The sequence below is a fragment of the Engraulis encrasicolus genome, chromosome 7, assembly GCF_034702125.1.
Source record: "Engraulis encrasicolus isolate BLACKSEA-1 chromosome 7, IST_EnEncr_1.0, whole genome shotgun sequence".
Classification (NCBI taxonomy): Eukaryota; Metazoa; Chordata; class Actinopteri; order Clupeiformes; family Engraulidae; genus Engraulis; species Engraulis encrasicolus.
Genome location: NC_085863.1, coordinates 53,284,847 through 53,311,829, shown reverse-complemented (window position 1 = coordinate 53,311,829; position 26,983 = coordinate 53,284,847). Strand labels below are relative to the sequence as shown.

The following is a 26,983-nucleotide window of genomic DNA, read 5'->3' as shown; positions in this document are numbered from 1 at the left end:
AAAAAGGGCTGCTCCAAACACAACTTGAGACCTCAGCATGCGCAGAGTGATGAATGTGACTCTCCTTTTCATCTGGTGCGACTATTGTACACCTTAATTTGTAGCAATGTCAATGTTATACAATGTGGAGGACATCAGCAGCTTGGATCTTTGAAGGCTCTTTTTTTTCCTCCTCAAGAAAAGGGTCTCGTACTGTGCGACATGCTTTCACGCTACGTCAGGAGGTCATTGTGTGTGTGAGTGTGTCGGCCCATTCTGAGTGATCTTTCAGCTGTGACTCTTCCTCTTCCTCTCCTCCTCCTCTTCCTCTCTTCCTCCTCCTCCTCCTCCTTTCTTCTTCTCTCTCTTCTCCCACCTCCACCATGTCCCCTCCAGGGACTCCTCCTGGCTCGGACCCAGTCAGTGTGATGGGGGACTATGACGACGACACAGCCTTCTTGGGCCAGAGAGGCCGCTTCTTCATCCTCACCTTCCTCCTCCTCAACGGCCTCTGCGTCTCCACGGGCTGGTCGGGGCTCTACTTCGTCTTTGTGGGGGCCACGCCGCCCCACCACTGCAGCGTTCCCGATGACGTGAACCTGACCGAGGCATGGAAGGTAGCCATCATCCCCATAGAGGTGGTGGACGGGCAGGAGGAGAGGAGCATGTGCCACAGGTACAGGCTGGACGTGGTGCGGAACTACTCGGACCAGGGGCTGGAGCCGGGGTATGTTCTCAACGTCACGAGCATCGAGCAGGAGAGCTGTGTGGACGGATGGACCTACAGCAAGGACATCTTCCAGTCCACCATTGTTACTGAGGTATGGGTGAATCCTCATGTTTACCTTGTGACGTATGATAAGCCCAATCATGTGAACATACATGCAAGATGTTATTCATAACAAATGTGTATTGTAAATACATTTGTTGAATCAACTTAACTCAATCAAGTCATCTTGTTGTTTTGACTTAGTGAAGTTGAGCTAACAGTGTGTATGCATGCAAGTGGAAATCGCCAGCCTGATTTAAAATGAAGTTGAAGGATTATTTTGAATTCTCCATGGGCTTTTGCATATTTTCCAAGTGGAAGTTGATGTACAGTCCCTTTTATTACCTTTGTTGTGATGGTTGTGATGAGTAATGAGTTCACTCAACTTGACAGCAGTACTTCTTCTGCAACACGTCAAAAACATTTTTTTTAATTACAGTGAGTTAGTACCTAGGCTGATGTGAACTGGTTGCATACAGAAAATTGTTGTGGTGTGAATATGAACATTTCCTTTTGTAGCTTATGGAAGCATGCATCACATGTTTTGACCCTGTCAGCATGTTCATAAATTTCCTAACTTTCAAAGCAGTGATGTTGTAATGAAACGCATGTGCATATTATTCCTCATCCAATGTCATGTCTTCTCTCTCCCAGTGGGATATGGTTTGTGATAACCAATGGAAAACCCCCATGGCCTCCTCCATGTTGTTCATTGGCTTTATGATCGGATCCCTTATCTCTGGTACAATATCAGACAGGTAAATACCTTTTCAAGAGCACCATATACCTTTAACCTTATCCATCACACTATATTACTTTATTATATTATATTCTTATATTTATTATATTATATTGGCAGACGATTTGATCAAAAGTGACTTCCCGTTACTAATTTACAGAAGGTACAGAGTATTAGTTAACGGCCCTAGAGCAATGTGAGCAATTCTCCAAGAGCACCTCAGGTGTAGATGACATGGGATAAGGCACCTCATAAATGCCCTATCCTTTTATTATTGATCATTACCGGTCCTCCTTCGCTGACTTGTTTGACTCCATCAGTAACCCAATGCTGGTGTGCCAATGGCACCCTCTGCTGTTCGAATACAGATACTGCACAACACATGTATGCAGCCAGGAAGGGAGAAACTTCTAACTTGTACTTGCAGTCTGACAGTCAGAGTGGAATGCTTTACTATTTGTTGAAATCATCATTATATGGACAGCATAGTAACAGAGAAGGGAAAAGAGTCGGGGAAGGTGTTCAATGATCACGAATGACCTCTGTTTGTTAACTTGAACCCAGATCTCCAGATTTATGCTATGAAGCCTTAAACAACTGATCCAAAGCGAGGCACCAGAGCTACAGTAGTAGTGCTTGAAGCCACTGTTTAACCCGTTAACGCAGCACTATGGCTCTCTGTAATGTCATAGCAATGATGTAGTTATGATCTAGTTAAGCATTTTCAGCAAGTGAATAGGGTCCCCATCTGCAGTACGAGGCTAACCAGTCGAGCAATGGAGCAATGGCCATCAAGCAAGCAGTGTGCTTGAATGGGATTTTTATTTTATTGTATTATACAATATATCACGAAAGTGAATACACCCCTCACAGTTTTTGCAGATTTGTGAGTATATCTTTTCATAGGAAAGCATTACAGAAATTTCACTTTGACACAATGATTAGTGACCTTTTAACAACATATTTAACCGCTTAAATTTCTTGTTCACTCAGAAAAAAACAAAATACAGCCATTAATGTTTGAACATGTACTCACAAAAGTGAGTACACCCCAGATGAAAATCCGGTAGAGAAGGGATGAAAAGGGAGGTCATCAGTGTGCGTTTCAACCTTTCTTTGCATTGAACTTTTTGAGTCTGCATCTGCCTTAAATAGATTGGTGTGAGATTTGAATGCAATCCTATGGAGAATATCATGATCTGCTTCAGTAGTCACAGTGCATGTTGACATGCATGTTTCTTTTAGGTGTATTTCAGATTACCAATGTTGACAGCATCCATGCATCCCCAAACCATGTCAGTCCCACTACCATGCTTGGCTATTGAGAGGATACACTTTTTTTTGTAAAACTCATTTGTTTACCACCACACATGCTTGACACCATCTAAAGCAAATTTGTTTATCTTGGTCTCTTCAGATCACACGACATGGTTCCAGAGATCCATATCCTTGGTCTGTTCATCTCTCTTGAGACCAAGATAAACAAATTTGCTTTAGATGGTGTCAAGCATGTGTGGTGGTAAACAAGTGAGTTTTACAAAAAAAAAAGTGTATCCTCTCAATAGCCAAGCATGGTAGTGGGACTGACATGGTTTGGGGATGCATGGATGCTGTCAACATTGGTAATCTGAAATACACCTAAAAGAAACATGCATGTCAACATGCACTGTGACTACTGAAGCAGATCATGATATTCTCCATAGGATTGCATTCAAATCTCACACCAATCTATTTAAGCCAGATGCAGACTCAAAATGTAAAAGTTCAATGCAAAGAAAGGTTGAAACGCACACTGATGACCTCCATTTTCATCCCTTTTCATTTCGTTTCATTTCGAGACGATTCGAGCCAACACAGCCCCTTCTCTACCGGATTTTAATCTGGGGTGTACTCACTTTTGTGAGTACATGTTCAAACATTAATGGCTGTATTATGTTTTTTTCTGAGTGAACAAGAAATTTAAGTGGCTAAATAAGTTGTTAAAAGGTCACTAATCATTGTGTCAAAGTGAAATTTCTGTAATGCTTTCCTATGAAAAGATATACTCACAAATCTGCAAAACTGAGAGGTGTGTATTCACTTTTGTGATATACTGTATATCTACTCTACTCTACTCTATTTTCCCTCCTTTCCATCCTTGGTCTTCAGGTTTGGGAGGAAGAAGGTGGTGTTTGGGGCGATGGCGCTGCAGGTTATTAGTATCCTGGCTCAGTCCTTCTCCCCGTCCTGGCTGGTCTTCTGCCTCATCTACCTGGTGGTGGGCGGCTCACAAGTCTCGCTTTTCATCACCACGTTTGTCTTGGGTAAGTGTTTTCAAGTGTTCACAAGACATTACATTACATTACATTGCATTTGGCAGACGCTTTATAACCAAAGCGACTTTCAAAAGAGGATATAATCAAGCCAACATCACAAGCAAATACAAAGTGCACAGGAAATATACAGAACAACAAGTGCAGTTGCAAAGGGCAGTCATGGGTGAGTGGTTAGGGCGTCAGACTTGCATCCCAGAGGTTGCTGGTTCGACTCCCGACCCGCCAGGTTGGTTGGGGGAGTAATCAACCAGTGCTCTCCCCCATCCTCCTCCATGACTGAGGTACCCTGAGCATGGTACCGTCCCACCGCACTGCTCCCCATGGGGCGCCACTGAGGGCTGCCCCCTTGCACGGGTGAGGCATAAATGCAATTTCATTGTGTGCAGTGTGCAGTGTTCACTTGTGTGCTGTGGAGTGCTGTGTCACAATGACAATGGGAGTTGGAGTTTCCCAATGGGCTTTCACTTTCTTTCACTTTCAAAGAGGGGTTCGTTTTTTTTAAATTATTATTAATAAAGAGTACACACACAGCACACACACAAACACATACACACACGCACACACACAACTCAGACTAAACTAAAATTAGACTAAACTAAAATAAACTAAACATCATGTCAAGATTCTGCCCTGGGGCTAGGCCAGCTCAAGGACATAGGCTTTCTGGTTTACCAGGTTTCAGTTGTCCCTGCCCTGGGAGATATGGCCCCCAAAATTGGGCCCTCATTACATTGAACATATTGGTTGGGGGGCCCTTTCAGATGACTTTGTCCTGGCCCCAGCCAAAGCTGTCCGCGGCCCTGGCTCTGTGCAAAAAGGGGTTAAGATTGTCGGTAATGTCGTAGCAATGTTGTTATGATGTAGTCAAGACATTTCAGCAAAGAGGGAACCGGCCAGCATGGCGCCAGGCAGCGGGCTCCTCTGTATGAAGTAGCATGAAGTAGTGCGCTTTTAATGTGGAAACCTCAGTGAGGAGTGGGACAGGAAATTAATGGAGCGAGAAACGGGGAAATGACCTAGGCCGGATTCCAACATGGGTCCTCACAGGCAAGCTTCCTATGTGTGGAACAGTGCACGCTCCACCACCACACCCTCAGACATTCTGATTGATAAACTTGAGGAGGAGTAAAATCTAATACCTGTAGTTACTGCAAAAATCAATATCAGTCAGACAGTCAGAAAAAGAGAGACGGAATTCATGCAAAAACATACAACAATTTCGGAGGTGTTGGTGGGTGATTCAGGGGCCCGGGCGGCCCTGCATGTTGAAGTGGAATAACGCAGAGTGGCACTCAGTCTAGTCTCCCTCTACGGCGATCAGTTACAGGCCGCGCACGCATACACAGACACACGCACACACACACACACACACACACACACACACACACACACACACACACACACACACACACACACACACACACACACACACACACACACACACACACACACACACACACACTACTACTAAACCGTTCGTCCTTGTTACAGGCACGGAGTTGTTGAGTAAGTCGTTGCGCGTGTTCTACACCACTCTGGGAGTCTTCCTCCACTACTGCATTGGCTACATGATGCTGCCCGGCTTCGCCTACGCCATGAGGGACTGGAGGCCTCTACTGCAGATCATCTCTGGCATCATGGTCATCTACATACCCTTCTGGTGGTACGTCCTCCTTCACATCTTCGCATATTGCTCCCGAGACAAAAAAAGATTTTGCAGAGTAAAGCTTACGTATTGAAAGAAAGGAGTCACCGGAGCATCTTCAGATGTGGAAGTATTTTAAGTGCCAAGACTAATATTTCCACGTTCTCACGTCTTCTTCAGTCAATAAGAAGACGTGAGAATGTCAAAACGTTAGTCTTGGCACTTGCACAATAAAATAAGTAAACTGCCACATCTGAAGATGCTCCGGTGACTTCTAGATTTCCCTGCATCTACTAGTCCTTTCCCGTGATGCACCAGATTGTGAAGTGCAGGAACGCGGAGGATATCTCTCTTCTTTACGTAAAGCTATATCACCCATTGGTCCTGTCTCACGATTGACACAGACACACAGACACAGACACAGACACACAGACACACACAGACACACACAGACACACAGACACACAGACACAGACACACACACACACACACACACACACACACACACACACACACACACACACACACACACACACACACACACACACACACACACACACACACACACACACAAATATTATGTGATTAATTACAAATGTGTTACAAATGTGTTTATTACAAACATACATAGTATAACCAGGGCGATGTCACATCTTGCGAACTAGACATGCACTCACGACCAGTCAAAGTAGTAGCTACACTGTAAATCATTGCAGCCAGTTAAACACAAAAAGTAAGCTGCTGGCTAAAGTTTGTAAGTTAACTCAACTTGAGAAAGCCTTGAGTTGAGTTCATCCTGGAGTTGAGTTAACTTACAAACTTATGGATGAAGAGCAACTTACTTTTTTATGTTTAACTGGCTTGTAATGTGTTATAGTGTAGTAAGTTTGCTTTTCGACCAGCCAAACTTAATTTTCTCCAGCATTTGGCCAGTTGGGGGGATGCATATACTGTATAAAGAATGTATAAAAGTCCTTTTGCTGTGCAGGTTTATCCCTGAGTCTCCGCGGTGGCTGCTGTCCCGGGGGAGGGTGGAGGAGGCTGAGGAGATTGTGCGCTTCATTGCACGGAAAAACAATGTCCCTGCCCCAAACGTCATTTTCAAAGAGGAAAAGGTTTGAGTTCACTTCTTAAGTTCCACCACTTTTCACGCCTTTTATAGCTGTCGTGGTTGTGAAAATGCCCTTATTTTATTTTCACAAATATCCACACAGGATCACATCCCTAGTATGGACCCATACTTTTGACGTTGCATTTGCGATAATCATTGCTACCACTGCTTGGTCCTTAGAATGATCCTGAATCGTTTCCCATTTCCCACTTCATTCAAGAACATTATTATTGGTCCTAACACGGTGACATTACCTCTATGACTGAATGATAAGTCTGTACTGTTAGCATTGTATTTTGTTTGGTGTTATGTGGCACCTTTGTGAGTGTCCAAGACAAATTTCCTTCAGAACTAACAAATGAATCTTGAATCTTGAATCATGATGTGGAGTTCTTAGATAACCACGTACATTGTACTTTACAGGTTGAACAAGATCCAACTGCTGACGTGAAGACTTATACTTTGTGGGACCTCTTGAGCAATGGCAAAGTGAGGTCCATTTCCTTTATGTGCCTGATGTTGTGGTAAGTTCATTCCATCTTAAATAATAATAATATTTGTATATCTCAAGTCATACAAGTCAAGAAGCTCAATCTCCTTAATGGTTAATTTTAACAACAGCTACAAATACTATTTCCTGCTAAAAATAAATTTAAATACTATTTCCTGGTTTTAGTTCAAACTACTATTGACCTAAAGGTTATGTTTTAGAGATCACTAATGAAGTAAAAGGTAAATGAATAAAATAATCTTTCACATCTGAGATTCTCCGGTGACTCTCCTTCTGACTTTGAACTCGGTCCTCTCCCAGGATGCACCAGAGAGTGAAGAGCAGGAGCTCGGAGGATGTCTTACTTTTCTTCCATAAAATTGTCACTTAGAAATCTGTGTTACATACTGAACTTGTACTTCCTGGAAAAAAAGTAATACATTCGGGTTAGAGTTTGGATTTGGGTTTGGGTTTGGATAAGGGTTAGTCATGACCCCAACACCAGAACACCAACATATGTCTGTGTAGTAAATGTAAAACAGTTGATGCATGGTGTGACCTATCCTTATTTTTCAGTTACTGTACACTGTACTATGGTCAGCACCCTGAAAGAGGAGAAATTCTGTTTGGAGGAAGCCTGCTCCAACTTTGATATGTTATTAAGTTTTAAGCCTTTTCCGCCTCTCTCCTCTTCTCTTCTCTTCTCTCCTCTCCTCTCCTCTCCTCTCCAGGCTGGCCACGAACATGGGCTACTATGGGCTGTCTCTGAACACATCCAACCTGAGTGGCGATCCGTACCTCAACTGCTTCCTGTCGGCTCTTGCAGAGGTGCCTGGCTACATCGTCTCCACTGTCCTCCTGAAGAAATGTCCCAGGAGACCTCTCCTCATGACCTACCTCGTCATGGGGGGAGGCTTCCTCCTACTGATCCCACTCATTCCCGAGAGTAAGAACTTTTCACTTTGTCTTCAATGGTAAATAAAAATACGGACGTAGAGTAGGCTATGTAAATGGTTTTCAATGGTCTTGGGGCAAGTGTGTGTGGGAATGTTGGGCGATTGTGCTTAATTAAACCCGTCTTAATTGACCCACTTGACCAGTGGGTCCAGACAACTGATTGTTACCTGCATCAGAGATGCTTCGTTGTCGACTGATTCAGTTGCCCAGATGATATGGCCTAAACATTCAGCATTTTAAGAAGGGTCAATTATTATTTAGCCAGTATACTACAGCTATTTTAACTTTTTGAAGTGTGCTTTGTGGATTCTTTTTTTTCTGTTTTTTAATGGTGTTTAGATGACCATTTTGAGTCAAAAGAACATTTTGAAATGGCTCAGCCCTTATCCTCTTATGCATCCTCTCTCTTTTGCTTTCTCTCTCTCTCTCTCTCGCTCTCTCTCTCTCTCTCTCTCTCTCTCTCTCTCTCTCTCTCTCTCTCTCTCGCTCTCTCTCTCTCTCTCTCTCTCCTGCCATTTTCTTTGCCCTCTTCTCCTCGCTTCCCTCCTCAGACCTGCGCTGGCTGGCCATCGCTCTGGAGATGATTGGCAAGTTTGGCTTCACCATGGCCTTCACTGTGGTGTATGCCTACACTGCCGAGATGTACCCCACCGTGCTGAGGAACGTGGGCATGGGCCTGTGCTCCTCGGCGGCACGCGTCGGCAGCATCACCGCACCGTACATCATTAACCTGGGTAAGATGCCCCTCTGCCTTTCATGTAATTGAGCGGGATTTAGTGGAATGCATTCTTTTCAACAACTGAGAAACAGGCACTGTACCGATCTCTTTGAGAAAATGATGGCGTCTGACAATGAGAGATCATAGTATTCATTCATTTATCTGTTATGAATCTGACATGGAAAATGCACATTGAAAAACACAAGCTAGAATATGCCCCAGAATTCACCACACTTCATATCTTCATCTATATTGTCCACCTATCTGAAAGACTAAATTAACAATCGTACACAAATTCAGCAGATAATGTCTAACACTTCGCTCTTTTGACCTGGCCTCCTGGAATGGGGTCGGGCCAGCTGGATACAGTGACCTTGTCTGCCTGTCTGTCTGTCTGTCTGTCTGCCTGTCTGTCTGTCTGTCTGCCTGTCTGCCTGTCTGTCTGTCTGTCTGTCTGTCCGCGATCAATGTTTTGGGTCGCCTGTGGGTGGTGCTAAACACACAACACCACGTGCATCTCTTATTGGCCAGGAGGCTGTAATCTCTTATTGCTCGTGTTTATCTCTGTTTGCCACAGGCATCATTAACCCCTTCCTGCCCTACATCCTGATTGGGAGTTTGACGCTGGGCTCTTCGCTGGTCAACATCTTCCTACCTGAGACGTTTGGCAGAGAGCTGCCCGAGACCGTGGAACAGATGCAGAGATGCAGGGGGTAAGAGGCTCTCCCACCCTGATACCACACCTTGCCTAGCCTAACCTAGCCTGTTGTATGCTGCTGATGCTGCTGCTGCTAGCTGCTGCTGCTAGCTGCTGTTTTTCTATGCATGGGTTCTAAGTTTTTGTTTTCTCCTGACTGCGTGAAACTAGCTGCGCACAACTCAACCTCTGATTGTTGGAAACCGCTGTCGGTCAAAAAATAAGCTTGCATGGTTGGCTGCCAGTGTCTTGCCCCTCCTCACAACACTGTGTTGATAAACAAAACAAAAAACATCTATAGGCCATACTGTACGCTCAGGGGGTGCAGATCTGACATGCTTTTGGCTGTGTGTGTGTCTGTGTGTGTGTGTGTGTGTGTGTGTGTGTGTGTGTGTGTGTGTGTGTGTGTGTGTGTGTGTGTGTGTGTGTGTGTGTGTGTGTGTGTGTGTGTGTGTGTCTGTGTGTGTATGTGTGTGTGTGTGTTTGTGATGGCGTGCATGCATGTGTGTGTGTGTGTGTGTGTGCTTGGTAGGAGAGTGGGGCTGGGATCACTTCATGTTCTTTGGGCATGTCATGTTCCTCCCATCCAACTTCATCTGCACCCATGCATGCACTGCTAGGTTCTTGTCCAGAGAGTTATGGACAACTGGACTTATTTTAGGAGCTTGAAAGACATTTTGCTCTGCAACTGAGGAGTGTCATCCGTTTTTGGTTGACATAAAGAAAGAAACACTGGGAGTCATGCATCTCTTTAGACCACCATCCCCTCCCCTGCCGACAAAAGGCGTTGCATGTCAAGGTGTGGATGAGAGCCTGTGGCCACGCCTCTAGAGACCATCTAGAGACAAAGAACTGCTGAGCATCTGACACAGATAAGCAGTAAAACAAAAACATATCACATGTGTACTGTCTGTTAATGCTTGCTTTGCTACTCCGGTGCCTACTAACATGTTGCTTGTTAATACTGTGCTGTTGCTCGCGCTGATTTCACTACTAGCCTGGGGTGCATTTCTCAAAAGAGAAGTTGTTAGCCTGTGAGCAACTTTGGTAGTTGCCAATTGAAAACAACAAAGCAGCTAATGTAGTAAGCAACTTTGGCTTCGAGAAATCCACCCCTGGTGCTTATCAATAAGGCTATACAGTGTTATTACCTGCTTTCCTCCCTTCCTCCTTCCTGTGTTATTCCCTGCCATGGCTACTACCTGTTACTGTGGCTTGCAACTGTATTAATAAGACTACAACATTACATTTTGTAGTATCAATTAATTCATCACTTCCCGAGTCAAATTGAACTCTCTCCTAGTTGGTTCTGCTCTCCTGTAGTGTTGAATTAGCACGGCAGTGTTTACTCTGTATACTGTTTTAATGCCCACTTTGTCACCAGGCCCTGCTGCACACATGCGGAGATGACAGAAGAAGGCCTGGAAGCCGGAGAGCTACACAAGTCGACGGTTCTGAACGAGGCTAAATTCTAATGACTGCACCTCTGTCCCTCTCGCTCAGTGTTGAAGGTGAAGATTGTGCACACCCCAGGAAAAGGTGCAGGACAAAGGCTGACTGTACTTTTATAGTGAGGAGTCCATGCACTTACCGTAAAACTGTTATTTTCCTCCATGGCAGGATAGAATGGCGTTTAGACTGTTGTCTTCTTCAAAACGTCATCCTACATTTTAAGTGTGCGGATTCCTCACTCTATAAAATTGCTTCTCACTCAGTGTGACATCGCAAGAGGTTGTCCTAAGCCCCCCCTCACTTTTTTCAAATGTCAAGTGCTGAGAGACCCTGACACACAAAATTTATAGATATATTTATATTTTTGTAGCCAAACTATGTTTTCAATGATACATTTATTGAAAACATCTGTCTGACTGTAACACACAACCATGCTCAAATCGTTCCTGTGTCCCATGATGCCCAGCATATGAAAATCCAATTGATAATAATTTGATGATTTTGTGGCCATTTGGAGGAAAAAATGGTGATAATCTAGATTTCATCCTAAAGGACTTCAGTCTGGTTTGTCCATCGAGTGAGATAAAGTTTTTAATCTTATTGTTGTTCATAATTATAACACTGTATAAACAATTGTGTGTAGCTCCCTGGTTTTCAGGGAAACTTGCAAATGAATTGTTAGCAAAAACGGTTACATCAAAGAAACAAAAAAGCTACCAACTCTCTCTCAAGGAGAAGTAACGCATCTCTTATGGAGTGAATAGCAATTTTGTTGATGTAAAATGAACAGGACAGGACCAATATAATTTTCCACATTGGAAAAATTCCAAGGGAGAACATTTGTGTGCTGTTAATAGCAATATGCACACTTCACTGAACTGTCTTTCTGTACTGAATGTGCTGCCTATTGTTCTTTTCTGCTCCTTTGGGTACGTTTTTTTATGTATATACTAAGGATTTGTATTATTTATGTAATGTAATCATGTAAAATTAACATTGTACTGCATTAACATAATCAAGTCAAAATAGTTTAGTTGCAGGCAGGTGGACTTAAAGCTACAAAAGTTGTTGCCTACAACTAACGTGTTTTGACAGAGGTGACTTGATGAATGATCTTCACGGAAACTAAAATCATAAAGAAATCCATTGTAAAGACTTCACAGTTCTCATTCTTCTATAGTATATAAAACCTAGTGTCTGTGTGTGCGTGTGTGAGTGTGTGTCTGTGTGCGTGTGAATGTGAGAGCATGTGCCTGTGTCTGCATGTGTATGTGTGTGCGTGAGTGTGTGTGTGTGTGTGTGTGTGTGTGTGTGTGTGTGTGTGTGTGTGTGTGTGTGTGTGTGTGTGTGTGTGTGTGTGTGTGTGTGTGTGTGTGCATGCGATCATATTATTTATGTATGTATGTATTGGAGCGAGTAGAAAATAAAAACGTCATCATGGTGATAATTGTGCAACTTAATAACATACAGTATATCACACTGTTACAATAAAATCAGCTGGTGATGAGCATTCAACACGGAACAATAATTCACTGATGCACAGTCAATAGAAAGGGTGTATCACAGCAATGTTGTTGAAGTTGCACATATTATGTACATAACCAGGGACGCCAACAGGGGGGCACAGGCAGGTCAGTTGCCAGGGCCATGCGCACAATTGTATTGTCATTGTGTCAACTGTGTCAAAGTATATTGGGCTTTTTAAATTAATCATTGAATTGTAAAGATATGAGAGGAACTGAGAGGTCACAGGGAGATAATGAGGAAAAATCAGGGAATGACCTGGATTGAACCTGGTGGTACCAGATATGCCACAGCTCCATCCTGTGGCAATGGTGAGTTAGTGTAATGTAATATTAATATAACAATAATAATACTAATAATAATGACAATAATAATATTAAAAATGCATTTTATATAAAAGCGCCTTTCAAAAGGACACTGTACAGAGACAAGCAATAATACAAAAAGAAGACACATAAAAAGCTCAGAGATTGTAAACACAGCAGAATACAGAATAGAGTTAAAATGGCATAAAGAATGGGCTAACTGAAAGAAATGAGTTTCGATATATGTAATAATATAATATTTAGGGGGGTGCTGTGGTGTACTCCACTACTACCCCCATACCATATATGGGCATGATTGCAATAGTGTGCCCAGGTTCCAGCATGAGTTGGGTCTCAGACATCCATATGGGGCCTATATTAAGAGGCTGGTTGAGGAGTAAACCAGGTTAAGTGAAGAGGTAAATCATCTAATAGAAGAGCCCTCATTTTCTTAAGAAGCTTGTTTACCCTTGAACCAACTTTGTAGTATGGAGCCCTAATCTCCCAACCCAGAATATATATTATTAGGCTACTTTAATTATATTGCCTTGCTAAATCCCAAGTCATGTGTGAGAGGTTCGGTTGTCAGGCTTGTAGTCTGAAGGCTGCCTGTTCGACCCCCGACCTGCCATGTTGGTGGGAGGAGTTGCACTAGTGCTCTCCTCCATGCCTGACGAACCCTCAGCTGAGCATGGTATCATCCCATCGCACTGTTCCCTTGGAATGCCATTTTGCGCTGATCCATAAATGCCATTCCATTTTGTGCACTGTGTGCTGTGGAATGTTGTGTCACGAAGATAATAAGAGTTCCTGAGGTGGGCTTTAACTTTTCACTTTTATTTCAAGCAGCACCCCTGCCTGCCTCAAAGATCCAGGACCTTTCTAGTTAGCTTATACTACAAGACATCATTTTCTCTACTTACCTCTTCAATCATCCATGCGAAGAGGTAGACTATATTGGCTCTGAATGATCAAACGAAGCACCCAAGACATTGTTAATACTAACAGTATCCATTAATATGAACTACATGAAACACATTTACAGTGTCAGTAACCTTCCATCTTACATACAGCCTGCACGAATGTGCATACTTTTAGATACCTGCTTTTGCTGGTGTCTGTTGATTTCCTCTGAATAAAAAAAAAACGTTTTACTTGTTATCAAGCAAGAGAGCCTTATGGTTGTGGGTGTCCCTGTTGACTATTGTGAGATTTGTCATCGGTGTTGCAATAAAGTCATTGGTGAAGCAAGTAAAGACTTTCCTCTTTCGTGACAATCTACTACACTAATGCTTGAGCTGACCTAGTACCAGGTCAGACTCCTGACATGATGTGTATGTGTGTGTAGGCCTACTCTGTTTTTCTACTACTACTACTACTACTACTACTACTACTAATAATAATCATAATAATAATCATAAAACACAAACTAACAAGTCTTTGCATCTACACTTTTTGTTCTGTATATTTTCCTGTGCACTTTGCATTTGCTAGTGATGTTGGCTGAGATTATATGTCCTCGATTGTAAGTCAGCCAAATGCAATGTAATAATGTAATACAATAGGCTTTTGCCTTGTGCTAACCGTCTTATCAATTGTGTACTGAACCTTTGTCAAAATGTGCTTGGAATATCCAATCCTACAGGTATCATCTCTATGTTGTATGCTATTTATACATATGTGCAGAGTAAATTGATGAATTATACACTCTAAGAAAATTTCCCTGCAAAATAAAGGCAGTTACTGGCAATTATATTTACCTGTAACTCTACTGTTATTTCACACCAAAAATCAAATACAGCTCATTGCTGTTTAAAGTATCACAGTATATAACTTTTTTTCAGCAGCAATTGAACTGTTAAATAACAGTACTCTACAGAACGTTCACAGTATTAGTATTGTTAAACTAAAAGTGCTCTAAAATATTTATGCAGTAGTATAAGTAAAATAACAGTATATTTCAGTTAAAAAGTTGAATTGTACTGTGTGATGACAGGCAAATACTGGGTCATAGTTGTATTCATGAATATGGCCATGGCAACTTCCCACCCCACCCATCATTCTCCATAACTGTGGTACCATGGCCATGTTACCACCCCACCCTCCCATCGTTCACCATGACTGGAGTGCCTTGAGCATGATACTATAGCGCTATGCTGTATTGAGAAAATGGTTTGCGGTGGTCCTTTGAAAGTGTGGGCATGAATAAAATTTCAGAGTACGCAGTGCTATGTTACAATGATAGTGTGCGAGGTGGACTTTTTACTGTATCTCTTGATGAGCCAATGATGAATATAGCATTGGTCAGTCTTTAAAAAAATAATTTGCACCAAGTAGCACAGCAAACAAGCAGCACTACAAGCTAGCTCTCAAAGCAATGCCTAATTTGCAGCAGGCACATTATATGCAACAATGCCACAAATGATACCACACATAGGCGGCGCTACAGCAAGACTCTTGGGGAAGCTAAAAAAATAAAAAAAAAAAAAAGACAAAAAAAAAAAAAGGGGGGGGGGGTAAACGTCATCGGAGAAACTGTTGTGGTAGGAGGGTCCCGGGGCACTGAATCAGTCGCCACGCGAGGCCCTAACCGCGGCTTTTGATATATTATCTGCATGACATTATATGATGTTGAAACAAAATGATGAACAAAATAAAACGGAACATTTCCATGCGCAACTACGGGTCTTCATGCTCGTGCGCCAATGGAACTCTCAAACGCGACACACACACACACTGAAGGCAGGAGAGGAAGACGGCTAGTTGCCAGCAGCCAGACCATGGACTATTATCTCCCAAAAATGTCTCGAGCAATCAAATCATACACCCGACTGTCCACACCTTTGTTTCTATTGACATTTTCATGCGCTAGGTCACTCTACCTCCATCAGACCTGTATCAAAACTCGCAATCAAACTCGCAAAACTAATGACGAGGCAAGATGCGCACACACGGAGGGGAGACAGGAGAGCAAAGAAGCCAGCTGATGACCGTATTACCGTGCCCAAAAATATCATATTGGGCTATCCAACAGACATATCAGATGTCATGTCAGTTTTGCAGCCCAAATAATACGAATGTGCTGTAATTTTGAATTTCTAGTTTAAGTAGCTTGTAATGTAGTCCGCTACATTTCCCAGATGGTTGTAGCTAGCTTAATATTTCTATTGGATGTAGCTTGTCTAGTGGAGCAACGTTAGCTTACTAGGTTCTACAAATAAGAGAACACTGTTCTCGCTGCCTCGCACTGTACACTGTTCACTCCAGTCACACGCAGATGCCCAACAAACACAAGCGAATCTACACACATCACATTACGGTAACTAAACCACCCTGGCAGCCCACCATGAATTCAGGAAAGGTGTGCATTTTTGAAAGTGGTGTTAGCTTGGTGACAGGATAGCACAGGTGCTTCGCTTTGAGGCTAGACGGAAGAAGTAGACAACTACATCGATAATAACATTGACACCAACATCGCCACCAAATAGGCTAGTAAACTTAGTGCTTCGGCGAGCACATCAGGGGGAAAAACGGATTTCCTACCTTATTCTGTCCTGTTAGTTCCTGTTACTTGAAGATAGAGGCAAAATATCCATTTAGATTCGCCAAATAGGCTATCCATTTGATAGATAACTGTGTGGTTGAATAACGAATGCTAAAAGAGGAAAATGTCAACATTGTGACCTATGGTGGAAAAAAACGAATGATCTAAAAATGAAATGTGGAATCCCAATTTATTCCAGAGGTAATTTTTATCGAGATATTAAACATTCCAGATTTCATTTCATAAGCAACGAGACCGCCTCACCGCCTGACTCTGTTGAAGCCAGTAGAACTGACACCTGATTGGTTGGCCGCAGCATGACTTCGCCAACGAAGCATCTACTAACAAGGTGGATAGGCACTTCAGCAGGAAACCTTCGTTTTGTTTCCTTGTGTGTGCCTTCGACACTCCATCGCTGAATATATATAAAAAATATGATTTAAAAAATATATTTTGTTTATTTCTTATGACAACTTTGGGGAAGCTAAGCTTCCCCTAGCCTCTTAATAGCGCCGCCCATGATGCCACATACAGCAAGCTTTCACAAAGAGGAAAGTATGCAAGCATGTAAGCAAGCGTATAGGCAAGCAAGTGCTATGCTGTGCCATGCAGGCCAGCCAGCAGGCAGGCAAGCAACTGAAATGTTGATAGTCCAGATTTATATACAGGTGCAAGAGTACCATGTGACCAGAGTCATCAGGCCCTTGGCAGGTGACGCCCGTAATTGAATAATGGCATAACAGCCCTACTCAGGTGAGGCCAGGCACTGATTAGCAGATTGGTTTAGATGGGGCTGCTTGTTGCAAGAGTGTTCAAATTCTTAAAATGTTTCAGCCATTCACACTTTCATATCAAAATCATAGTGATGAAAATCATCATAATGTGCTGCATCAAACACTTTTTAAGTATTGTAGTTTCCTTAGAAATTGTTTAATGCTTGTTAGTATCAGAGCATATTTAACCAGTGAGAATGACTTAAGTTCTTCAGGTGGTAGGCTATTGCAGCTTGATGGCGATCACGGACAAGTGGAGGATGAAAGGGTTTCAATGGTGCTGCCTAAAATATTTTGTAGAGGTGTGTCGTTCATGAACGAGCCGGTTCTTTTGAACGGCTCCCTGAAGTGAACGATGGGAACCGTATTACAGCTGGGGGAGCCACTCGACCGTTATTTCGTTCATTTTTCATTCATTTTAAGCACGTGACCTCGACCAGAGTAATTAAATTTGGGAAAAAACACAATTGTTTGCCTCAAAGAGAGGCAAACCAGCTCACCAGCTCCAGATGAGAATGATGAGATGCAGTTAATGTGAATAATAGTAACAATAACAGCTATTGTTTTCGAGCATCTGCACCATAACTACCATTTGAGCAGTATTTAAACAGTTTCACTCATTTTCAATCATTTCCGTGGCCAAAATCGTAATATTTGCCCATTTCATGTCAAATTGCTCCGAATACGCTGAATTTGGGCCAACTCTGAACTGGCCTCACCCCGGATTGCGCAATCCCTCGTTAACAAGTTTGCGCGCATGCGCCATGTTGCTCGTTCTGTGAATGCAACCTGGTAATATTGTATTAAACGTTTTATACACTTAATAGAAGTATGTATGGTGTGCCCTCATTTCCTGATATTTTTTAAATATTTTCTACGTGTGATTATCATTTCTTTACTCTGGACGCTTTGGCATAACGCCCACTGAAAGATACAATGGTGAGGCGAGGAGTAGCCTGGCCGCAGACTCCTTCTGGTGTTGAGTCTTGCTGGACAGTTACGTCATAGCGAATCTGAAGTTCACAATACAGCCAGTTGGTGTTGTTGTCTAGCTTGTTCACTTTGACTGCTACAAGTGGATTTCATAACGAAACTAAGAGCATTCTCAAAGTTGGATTTCCAAGGGGAAAATATGTGATAAAGAATGGAGGACCGACAGAGCTGAAGGGTTTGCTACTCAGGTGACCGGTCAGAATAACTTCCCGATCATTTCAAAGTGAGTGGTACAACACTGCAGAAAATATTTGTTTCCCCTGTGTCTTGTTTGCAACCGGCGAGAATGTGTGGAAGACCGCATGGGATTTTACGATTTAACAATTTACTAAGGACTAAGGAGCCTCACGAAACACAAATCCTCGCGGCTACTCATATTCAATGCCAAATTGCTTTGGACGTTTGGGGCGACGTTTGGGGCTTTGGATGAACAGCACCGGCTAAAGTAACGTTAGCATGTACAACGCCAAAGTGGAGGAAAAGAGCGGCGCATGGACCTGATGCACGGGTTCAGGTAAGACCAGTTTCCTATGTGTGTGAAGCCTGTGTTTGTGAAACCCGTGGGGAGATAGAGAATCCGCCGTGATTCTGTGTTAGCTTTTGTGATGGGCACCGGATTCTCATGTGCCCGGTAACTGTTTGTAAAGTTGAGTACAGGGTACCGTTGAGGTAAATCAAATATACCCGTGTAACTACAAGACTCTGATTTAATTCCAAGGTGTAGGCATAACAGAAATGACAGTCCCAAAATATTTGGTGACCATATCGAAGCGTGTGTAATATCTGTTTACGTTGACATTCGCTTCCTGCCAAACCTTTGTCCCACATCGCTTGCCGTAGCCTCGTACAAGTAGATGTAGGCCTACATTTGCACGAGAATCCAGTGCGTATCACAAAAGCCATCACACTGGTTTGTTCGCCGTGGTGCTCAGCGGTCTATATGACACCATGTTACAGGCTACTGGTTCACCAGGATACTCTTTTCCCATCTCCTCTCATCTCCTCTTCCTCTCCCTCTCCTCTCCTTGAGCTCCTCTCCTCTCCTTGAGCTCCTCTCTACTCCTCCTTTCTCCTCTCATCTCCTCTCCTCTCTTCTCCTCCCCTCTCCTCACCTCTCCTCTCCACTTCTCTCCTCTCCTCCTCTCTCCTCTTCTCTCCTCCTCTCCTCTCCCCTCCCCTTCTCTCCTCTCCTCTCCTCTTCTCTCCTCTCCACTACTCTCCTCTCCTCTGCTCTGCTGTCCACATTGGTGCTGTGTGGTTTATGTGAGACCACTGTTTGAATCCGGTGTGTGTGTGTGTGTGTGTGTGTGTGTGTGTGTGTGTGTGTGTGTGTGTGTGTGTGTGTAGGCCTACATTTGCACGAGAATCCAGTTCGTATCACAAAAGCCATCACACCGGTTTGTTCGCCGTGGTGCTCAGCGGTCTATATGACACCATGTTTTGAATCCTGTGTGTCTTGAGCATCCGCCGTGATGCTCAGTCCACATTGCTGCTGCTGTGTAGTTTATGTGAGATCACTGTTTGAATCCTGTGTGTGTGTGTGTGTGAGAGAGAGCAGTGGGCTGTGAAGGAGCTTACACTCTCCACTACTCTCCCCTCACCTCCCCTCCTCTTCTCCTCTCCTCTCCTCTCCTCTCCTCTCCTCTCCTTTCCTCTCCCCCTCTCCTCTCTTTTCCCATCTCCTCTCCTGTCCTCTCTTTTCCCATCTACTCTCCTCTTCTCTCTTCTCCTCTCCCTCTCCTCTCCTCTCCTTGAGCTCCTCTCCACTCCTCCTCCTTTCTCCTCTCATCTCCTCTCCTCTCTCTTCTCCTCCCCTCTCCTCCTCTCTCATCTCCTCTCTCCTCTTCTCTCCTCTCCTCTCCTCTTCTCTCCTCTCCTCTCCACTACTCTCCTCTCCTCTGCTCTGCTCTGCTGTCCACATTGGTGCTGTGTAGTTTATGTGAGACCACTGTTTGAATCCTGTGTGTGTGTGTGTGTGTGTGTGTGTGTGTGTGTGTGTGTGTGTGTGTGTGTGTGTGTGTGTGTGTGTGTGTGTGTGTGTGTGTGTGTGAGAGAGAGAGAGATCTAATAGCATTTTCTCTGCGGAAATGCAGTAAGCTTATGTCAAAATAATATAGGCCTAAGCTTACCTTATGTTAAGAAAGCTGCTATGACATATGGAACTTGTCGGTAGGCCTATTTGGCAATTATTTATTTGAAAATCTGATATTGAAAAAGTTGCCTCACCAGCCATAAATCCCAGCGCACGTCACTGTTTCACAGTAGTTGTCTGTTTTTTTCAAAAAAACAGTAGAATGCTGTTGCAGAATTGCCCTAAATTAACAGTTATGTTACAGTGTAGACCTCATGCCCTCAGAAGCTGAGCAGGCCTGCTGGTCATAGTAATTGCAGAAATAGGCCTACGCCTAGCAGAGGTAGTTTACTCTAGTCAGTCAGTTTACAGATCATACTCTCAATGGGACAGCCTCACAAGTCATTTGTACCTACAGCAACCAGCCTATATAATAACAAACCAAAGGCAACTGCGGCATTTTAGTTCACTTACCTGCACCAATGTCATTTTTATGCATTTTATTTATTTTATACAGCACTGATTTTATCTTTGGTTTTCGTCTTCTGTTTTCATCTCCCCTTGTTTTTTTTTATTATAAAGCACACATTTTATCACCTAGGCTATTTATTTTAATGTGATAGGCCTATGTCTACTGTATATTGTCTGTCTATGTTTAGGCTACATTGAGATGTGCAATGTTGGCCACATAAGTTTCCCCTTGGACGATAATACAGCTTGCCTTGCCTAATGGTAGCGTTTGTGCCAGACATAGTGTAATTTCTACTGAAGACATTGAGCAGCAAATTGCAAAGGCACATCCTAATTTACCTTGTGCCGCATCATGCTACATCCATCGACAGGCTGGTGCTTGCATGGCATTTACATCAAGGCTCCTCCCCGCTTAAAGCATAAGTGAAAGTGAAAGTGAGTTTTACGAGATGGACGTTGTTTAACTGTCGCCGTTGAGTCAGATTAAACGATGTAGCCTAGCCTACGTATTATCTTGGATTTTTAAATGGTAGAAATACCATTGTTTTAAAGAAATGGATTAAACCGCTCACAGCATCGACAAGGTAAGAATCGTACGAAATATATCCGCAGCCCATTTTTCTAGCACATTGAAAATAGGCTCGTCAATACCAGCTGGGTATGCATTAGGAAGAAAAAAAAAACAAAAACAATTAAATTTAAGACATGGGGGTCCGCAATTGTAATGTATATATATCGGTTTTGTTTGGAAATTACAGACTACAATCAACTGATTTCGTTTTGTATTGCTTTTTTGCACATTTTCAAGCAGGGCCAGCAGAATGTGAAAGCGAAAGTGTCTGTCATATATAATAGGCCTACAATCTGTTTGCAACGCTGCATGAAGAAAATGTAGCATAGGCTTAGGCCTATGCCCTTGTTATTTTATTTAATTATAGGCCACTTGCATATATGTCCATACACGGTATTGTGATGTGAAATTATTTAACTGCCTGGTTTAAACCAGCCAGCCTTGTGAAACAAAATGGTAACTGCGTATGCACACTTCTTTCTCAGTATCATTTTACATGGAACTATTCCATGTTTTTCCCCTCATTGTGGTTTGCAGTTTCTCTTCCTATTCACTTCAAAGATCTTCCTGTTGTAGTAGCCTATCTGCCGCCAAGCAGTGCAACAAAAGACAGGTGGAAATTACAGTTAATCATTTTCCCCCTAGAGGCGTCAGTTTCTGTATGCTACTCCTATAATTTCTCCCACAAATAACCACCCCATTGCATGCATGCATGCACAGCAGAGTAAAATAGCTTCTTCAGATAGGCCTACAGATTTGGTAATCTGTTCAGGTTCGCTGTAAGATAGTGGACCTTAAAGCTGGGCGGATCTAGAGATTTTGGGCCCCTATGCAAAATATCAACATTTAGTGTTTTGTCTCATATATATCTTCGATTACTTTGCATAAGTGACAGAGTCTGCTCTTTGTGTGTTTACTGCAACTGGTGTGACAGTTGGGGCCCCTATGGAGGACAGATTTGGTCAGGGCCTTAGGCAATTCTCTACGTTTGCCTAATGCAGGGCCGGCCTGAGGCATAAGCGAACTATGCCTTGGCTTAGGGCCCCCACGTCTCCAGGGGCTCCCGTGAGCAGCAAAGTTTCAGGGAGAAATGAACTCTCCACCATTTGCCCTAGTCATATACGGTATTTCTTTTCACTTTTAATTGTTAAAATCCTACTATAAGCAAAGAATATAACAAAAAGTAATAATTTTGAAGTGAAAATAAGATATGAAATTCTGTCGTGATAACTGGCTTTCTGTTTGAGAAATATTGCTCCAAGAAGTTCAGTGCATGATGGGTACATGATCCACAGACAGCCTACCTATGCCCTAGCTTCTACCCCTCGCCTCAAGTAAATGAAGCTTATGAAGCATCTGATGCTGAGTAGGTGGTGGTGGTGGTATGAAATTTGACTTACAGTAGGGCCCCATAAAGGCTTGGGCCAGCCCTAGCCTAATGGAAAGTCCGCCTCTGCCTTGAGGCCTCAAACCCCTAGCGCATAGGTGGAAGATGATAGCTACAGTAGAACAGGAATACTTGATCAGGGCCTTTGTGTTTCTATATCTGTGTCATGCATGTGGAATTGTAGAGACCTGAGGGCAAAACAAGATTTAATTGGCACTAGGGCTGTAACAATATTGTATTGAACCGAGAAATCGTGATACACAGAGTCACGATACTGTATCGTGATACAAGGAGGCAGTATCGTGATACACCCTTTCAAATTTGTATTACCCATTAGTCCAGAAAACTACCTTATGATTTGATGTGATAGTGTTTCCAACTTCAGTGGAGAAAACTTTCAGAAATCGTGGGGTGTATCGAACCGTAGGTCAAAAATCGTGATACGAACCGAATCGTGAGTTGAGTGTATCGTTACAGCCCTAATTGACACACTGCTCACAAAAGATAATACATGTATATAAGATTTAATATAAAGAGAACACCATTTCAATGGATGGATCATCTTCAGGAACCACCTGAAATGACTCTTTTCAATGTGTGCACCCTACACTTCACATAGAGATCTGCAAAAGGGGCATAGACAGGTATAAAAAGAAGCCCTAACTCAAGGTCCAAAATTGAACGTAGGCTAGCTTATTATTCTTTTAAAAGTAGATGTGCAGGTTGTCGCTGGCACAGTACCTTTTCATATGGCATGCTATGTTTCAAATATTGTGTTCTAGGTACAATATTATACCTACTGGTAAAGAAAAACAACCATAAACATGTTGAAAAAAATATCATTACATTCCTTTAAACTTTCCTTTAACATTACAGCTATTGAAGTTACTTACCAAAATTAAAGGCATGCATTTCTGAGCGTATAATGTGATATCCTCCAGATCATACATTGGTTAAAATGAAAATGACAACGTCAGCAACAATATTTAAACATTTATTGTCGTGGTTTGCTCTAATTTCAAAAGCGCAAAACCTAACACTTAAAAACTACTAGAAAAGCATGGATATGATGTGACAAAGCATGAAATATGTACACAACATGCATGCTAGCCTACAACAATGGTCAATTATGTCCACACAATCTCCTTTACAGTTAAAAATACAGTGTTAATTCTACACTTAAAGAATACTCTGGGATCAAATATACTCTTGATGGTGTAAAATCGAGTGTTGAATTAACAGTGCATTTCTTACTGTGTGTGGGCCCGTTGATACTGTGGGCCAGCAGCCCAGGAACCAAAACCAGGAACCTATGCCCAGGGTTCTGCTAGGTTTAAGTTCAAGCACCACGTTTGGCCCATGAGTATGGGGTTATTAAAGCTAAGACTGCATGGCAGGCCCGGATTAAGGTGGGTCTGGGCCCCGGGGCAAGGAGATTGCAAGGGCCCCCCCTCCCCCCCTCCCGCTCCGAGCCCATTGATTGCTGTATCCCTAGGCGCTCTAGTCGCCGTACCGCATAGCCCAGGGGCCCTTTGATTGCCGTTTCCTGTGTCCCAGGGGCCCTAAGGTTGCCATATCCCGTGGCTCAGGGGCCCTTTGATTGCCGTCCCCCGTGGCCCAGGGGCCCTCTGGTTGCCACATCCCGTGGTTCAGGGGCCCTTTGCCATCCCCCGTGGCCCAGGGGCCCTCTGATTGCCGTCCTCTGTGGCCTAGGGGCCCTCTGGTTGCTGTACGACATGGCCCAGGGGCCCTCTGGTTCCTATGTCCTGTGGCCAAGGGCCCTCTGACTGCTGTCACTCCCCCTAGGCCATTTCAGTTAACCCTTATAGACTAAAGAAGTACAACTAAAAAAGATCCTAGAATAGAGGGCTCTATCGCAATCAGCATCGAAATCGGTATCTGGATTGTTGTTGGGCCCCCCCTGGGCCCCCTGGATACATGGGCCCCGGGGCACCAGCCCCACTCGCCCGGTCGGTAATACGGCCCTGCTGCATGGTAATTATCATGTCAAGTACCTTCATGAAGACAGCTGCTACAGCTGCTTGACTGCATATGGCCTCTTTGTGGTAAACGTTTCCTTGTGTGATATCTGAGAACGATCAGGTCTCCGCTTTCTGCTCGCTCTCGGCCAACTTCTGTGCCTTCTTGAGGACTGAAAACGATGTTGTTGTTTTAGTTATTGCCTCCGCCAAGGAGGTTATGTTTTCGGACACGTTGGTTTGTCTGTTTATTTGTTTTTCTCTCTCTCAGCTGGACAACTCAAAAAGTTATGAACGGATTTGGATGGAACTTTGTGTAGTTGTTGGAAATGACAAAAGGAACAAGTGATCAAATTTTGGTGGTGATCCGGATCACGATGCAGATGCAGGAATTTTGTAAAAAAGATTCTTTCACCATTGCAGGATAGGGCGAATTTTGACATTGCAGTTCCTAATTCCACGAAAAGAAGGCAGAAAGACTTGGAAACAAATAGGGTGTAACATAGTCAAATGTTTTATTTTGTAAATGTTTATTAAAATGTTATATCAAACAGGGTTGCCGGAGGTCTGCACTCTCTGTCTGCATTTCTAGTTTTAAATGTTGTGATAATTGAGGGACTGTGACATTTCTATACCTGAAATTTTTATGTGACAATCAAAACTATATACATAATAAAATAACTAATAATATCCGTTCGAATCATATTCATAAACTTGTTAAACCTAGAATTTTGTTTTTGTTATGGATGGTAAAGAGTAAAGGATATTGAAATTAGGCTTCTCCACACACTAAATTTGTGAGACTGTCAAAGACAGAACTCTTGAAGCTCAAGTTGAAATCCTTGAACCAAAATACATTACTGTACACATTTAAAAAAATCAGATGTTAGAAAAGTGAAAAATAAATTAAATACCTCTATTCTCTGAATAAGGAACAGGCGTACATTGATGAAACATTTTTTTTTAAAAAGTAGGCTTGTTGGTAGACTTGTTGACTGTACTGGAACAAACCTTGCACAGCACAAATCCTCACTCTATGTAGGCAGCAATGACTGAGCAGCAAAATACAATCACTGCAAGTCATTACATGAACAAATAAGGAGCTAAGGCAAAGCAAGAACTCGATGAGATATAAAAAACAAAACAAAACAAAACAAAACAAAACAAAGGAGGAGCAGCCAGAACAAACAAGAAGTGTCACTCAATCGCCTGAATACATTCATATCACATACGGCACATTAATGTACAAACATACATGACTACAGAGCAGGAAGCGAAAAGCATATAACGTACCAAAACCCAACACCAACCACATCCTTTGACACAACAGAAAGCGATAACAGACAACAACCTAAACATCTGACACGTCTGATACCTCCTGACACGAGACACAAGGCACACACGCACACACACACACGCACGCACGCACACGCACACGCACACGCACACACACACACACACACACACACACACACACACACACACACACACGCACACACACACATCCTGAAATCAGTTCTGCTACATCTCATGAGTGGGATTTACAGTAAATGGCAGGTTAAGCCGTTATGAAAATATCACAACAGATCACAACAATTATGATAATTGAAGCAGTTTTACTTTTGTGAAAATACTGTTTATTTATATACCTATATATATATATATATATATATATATTTTTTTTTACTTTAAAAAAAAAAATATATTTTTTTTTATTTATTTTATATTGTTGGTTATATATTTCTATTTCACCACATTTGGTTATACTATTTTCATATTGTGCACAATAGTGCTTGGAGTGTGCTAGTTTAACCAATACTATACATACATTTATTTATAGCACAAGGGTAGCCTCATATTGCACACTGTTTTACCTGTGGAATTCTGTCATTGTTGGAAAAACTTAAATGCCATAGTACTACACCACTACTACCTTACACAAAGCCTTCAGCAATACATTACAGCAGTGGTTCTCAACTGGAACAGTCTTGGGACCCACCATTTTCCACTCTCATTCGGCCGCGACCCAATTTTTTTAGCGTTCAAGTCAATTCAATGCAATTCTCAAAATGTAACCAAGACTCGAATGACTGGTTGCACGCTATCTATCTCGCATAAACATTCAGATTGTCTCTATGACGACAGATGACACGGAGTGCACTAGCCTATCAAAATAAAAGTTGTAAATTGTTGCAGGAAAAGATGGATTTTTTTCTAGAATTACGTTTTTTTTACACCAAGGTTCCGTGACCCACCCATGACCCCTCCGCGACCCACTTTTGGGTCGCGACCCACCAGTTGAGAAACACTACTTTACAGCTTGATCATTGCCATTCTGGCAACAGCAAATTCCTAACATGGGCCATGTATGTCTTGACAGATTAACTTCATAATACTTCCACCGCATGACCCCATTTTTGATAGTGAGCAAAACCAACATGCTCTTTCCCATTGACTTATACAGTGATATTAGCTTAGACAAGCCACTAAAGT

The 26,983-nt window shown here is 42.7% G+C and overlaps 1 protein-coding gene across 1 annotated transcript; it reads left to right on the top strand.

The window, feature by feature from the left end:
• The first annotated feature begins 407 nt into the window (after positions 1 to 407).
• On the top strand, positions 408 to 10,895 carry slc22a5 (solute carrier family 22 member 5). Its single transcript, XM_063202271.1, has 10 exons — positions 408 to 800; positions 1,403 to 1,506; positions 3,636 to 3,790; positions 5,294 to 5,465; positions 6,436 to 6,562; positions 6,982 to 7,082; positions 7,780 to 7,994; positions 8,557 to 8,739; positions 9,301 to 9,436; positions 10,805 to 10,895. Exons 1-10 carry the CDS (start codon positions 408 to 410, stop codon positions 10,893 to 10,895), a joined length of 1,677 nt encoding a protein of 558 aa, XP_063058341.1.
• Positions 10,896 to 26,983: the final 16,088 nt, after the last annotated feature.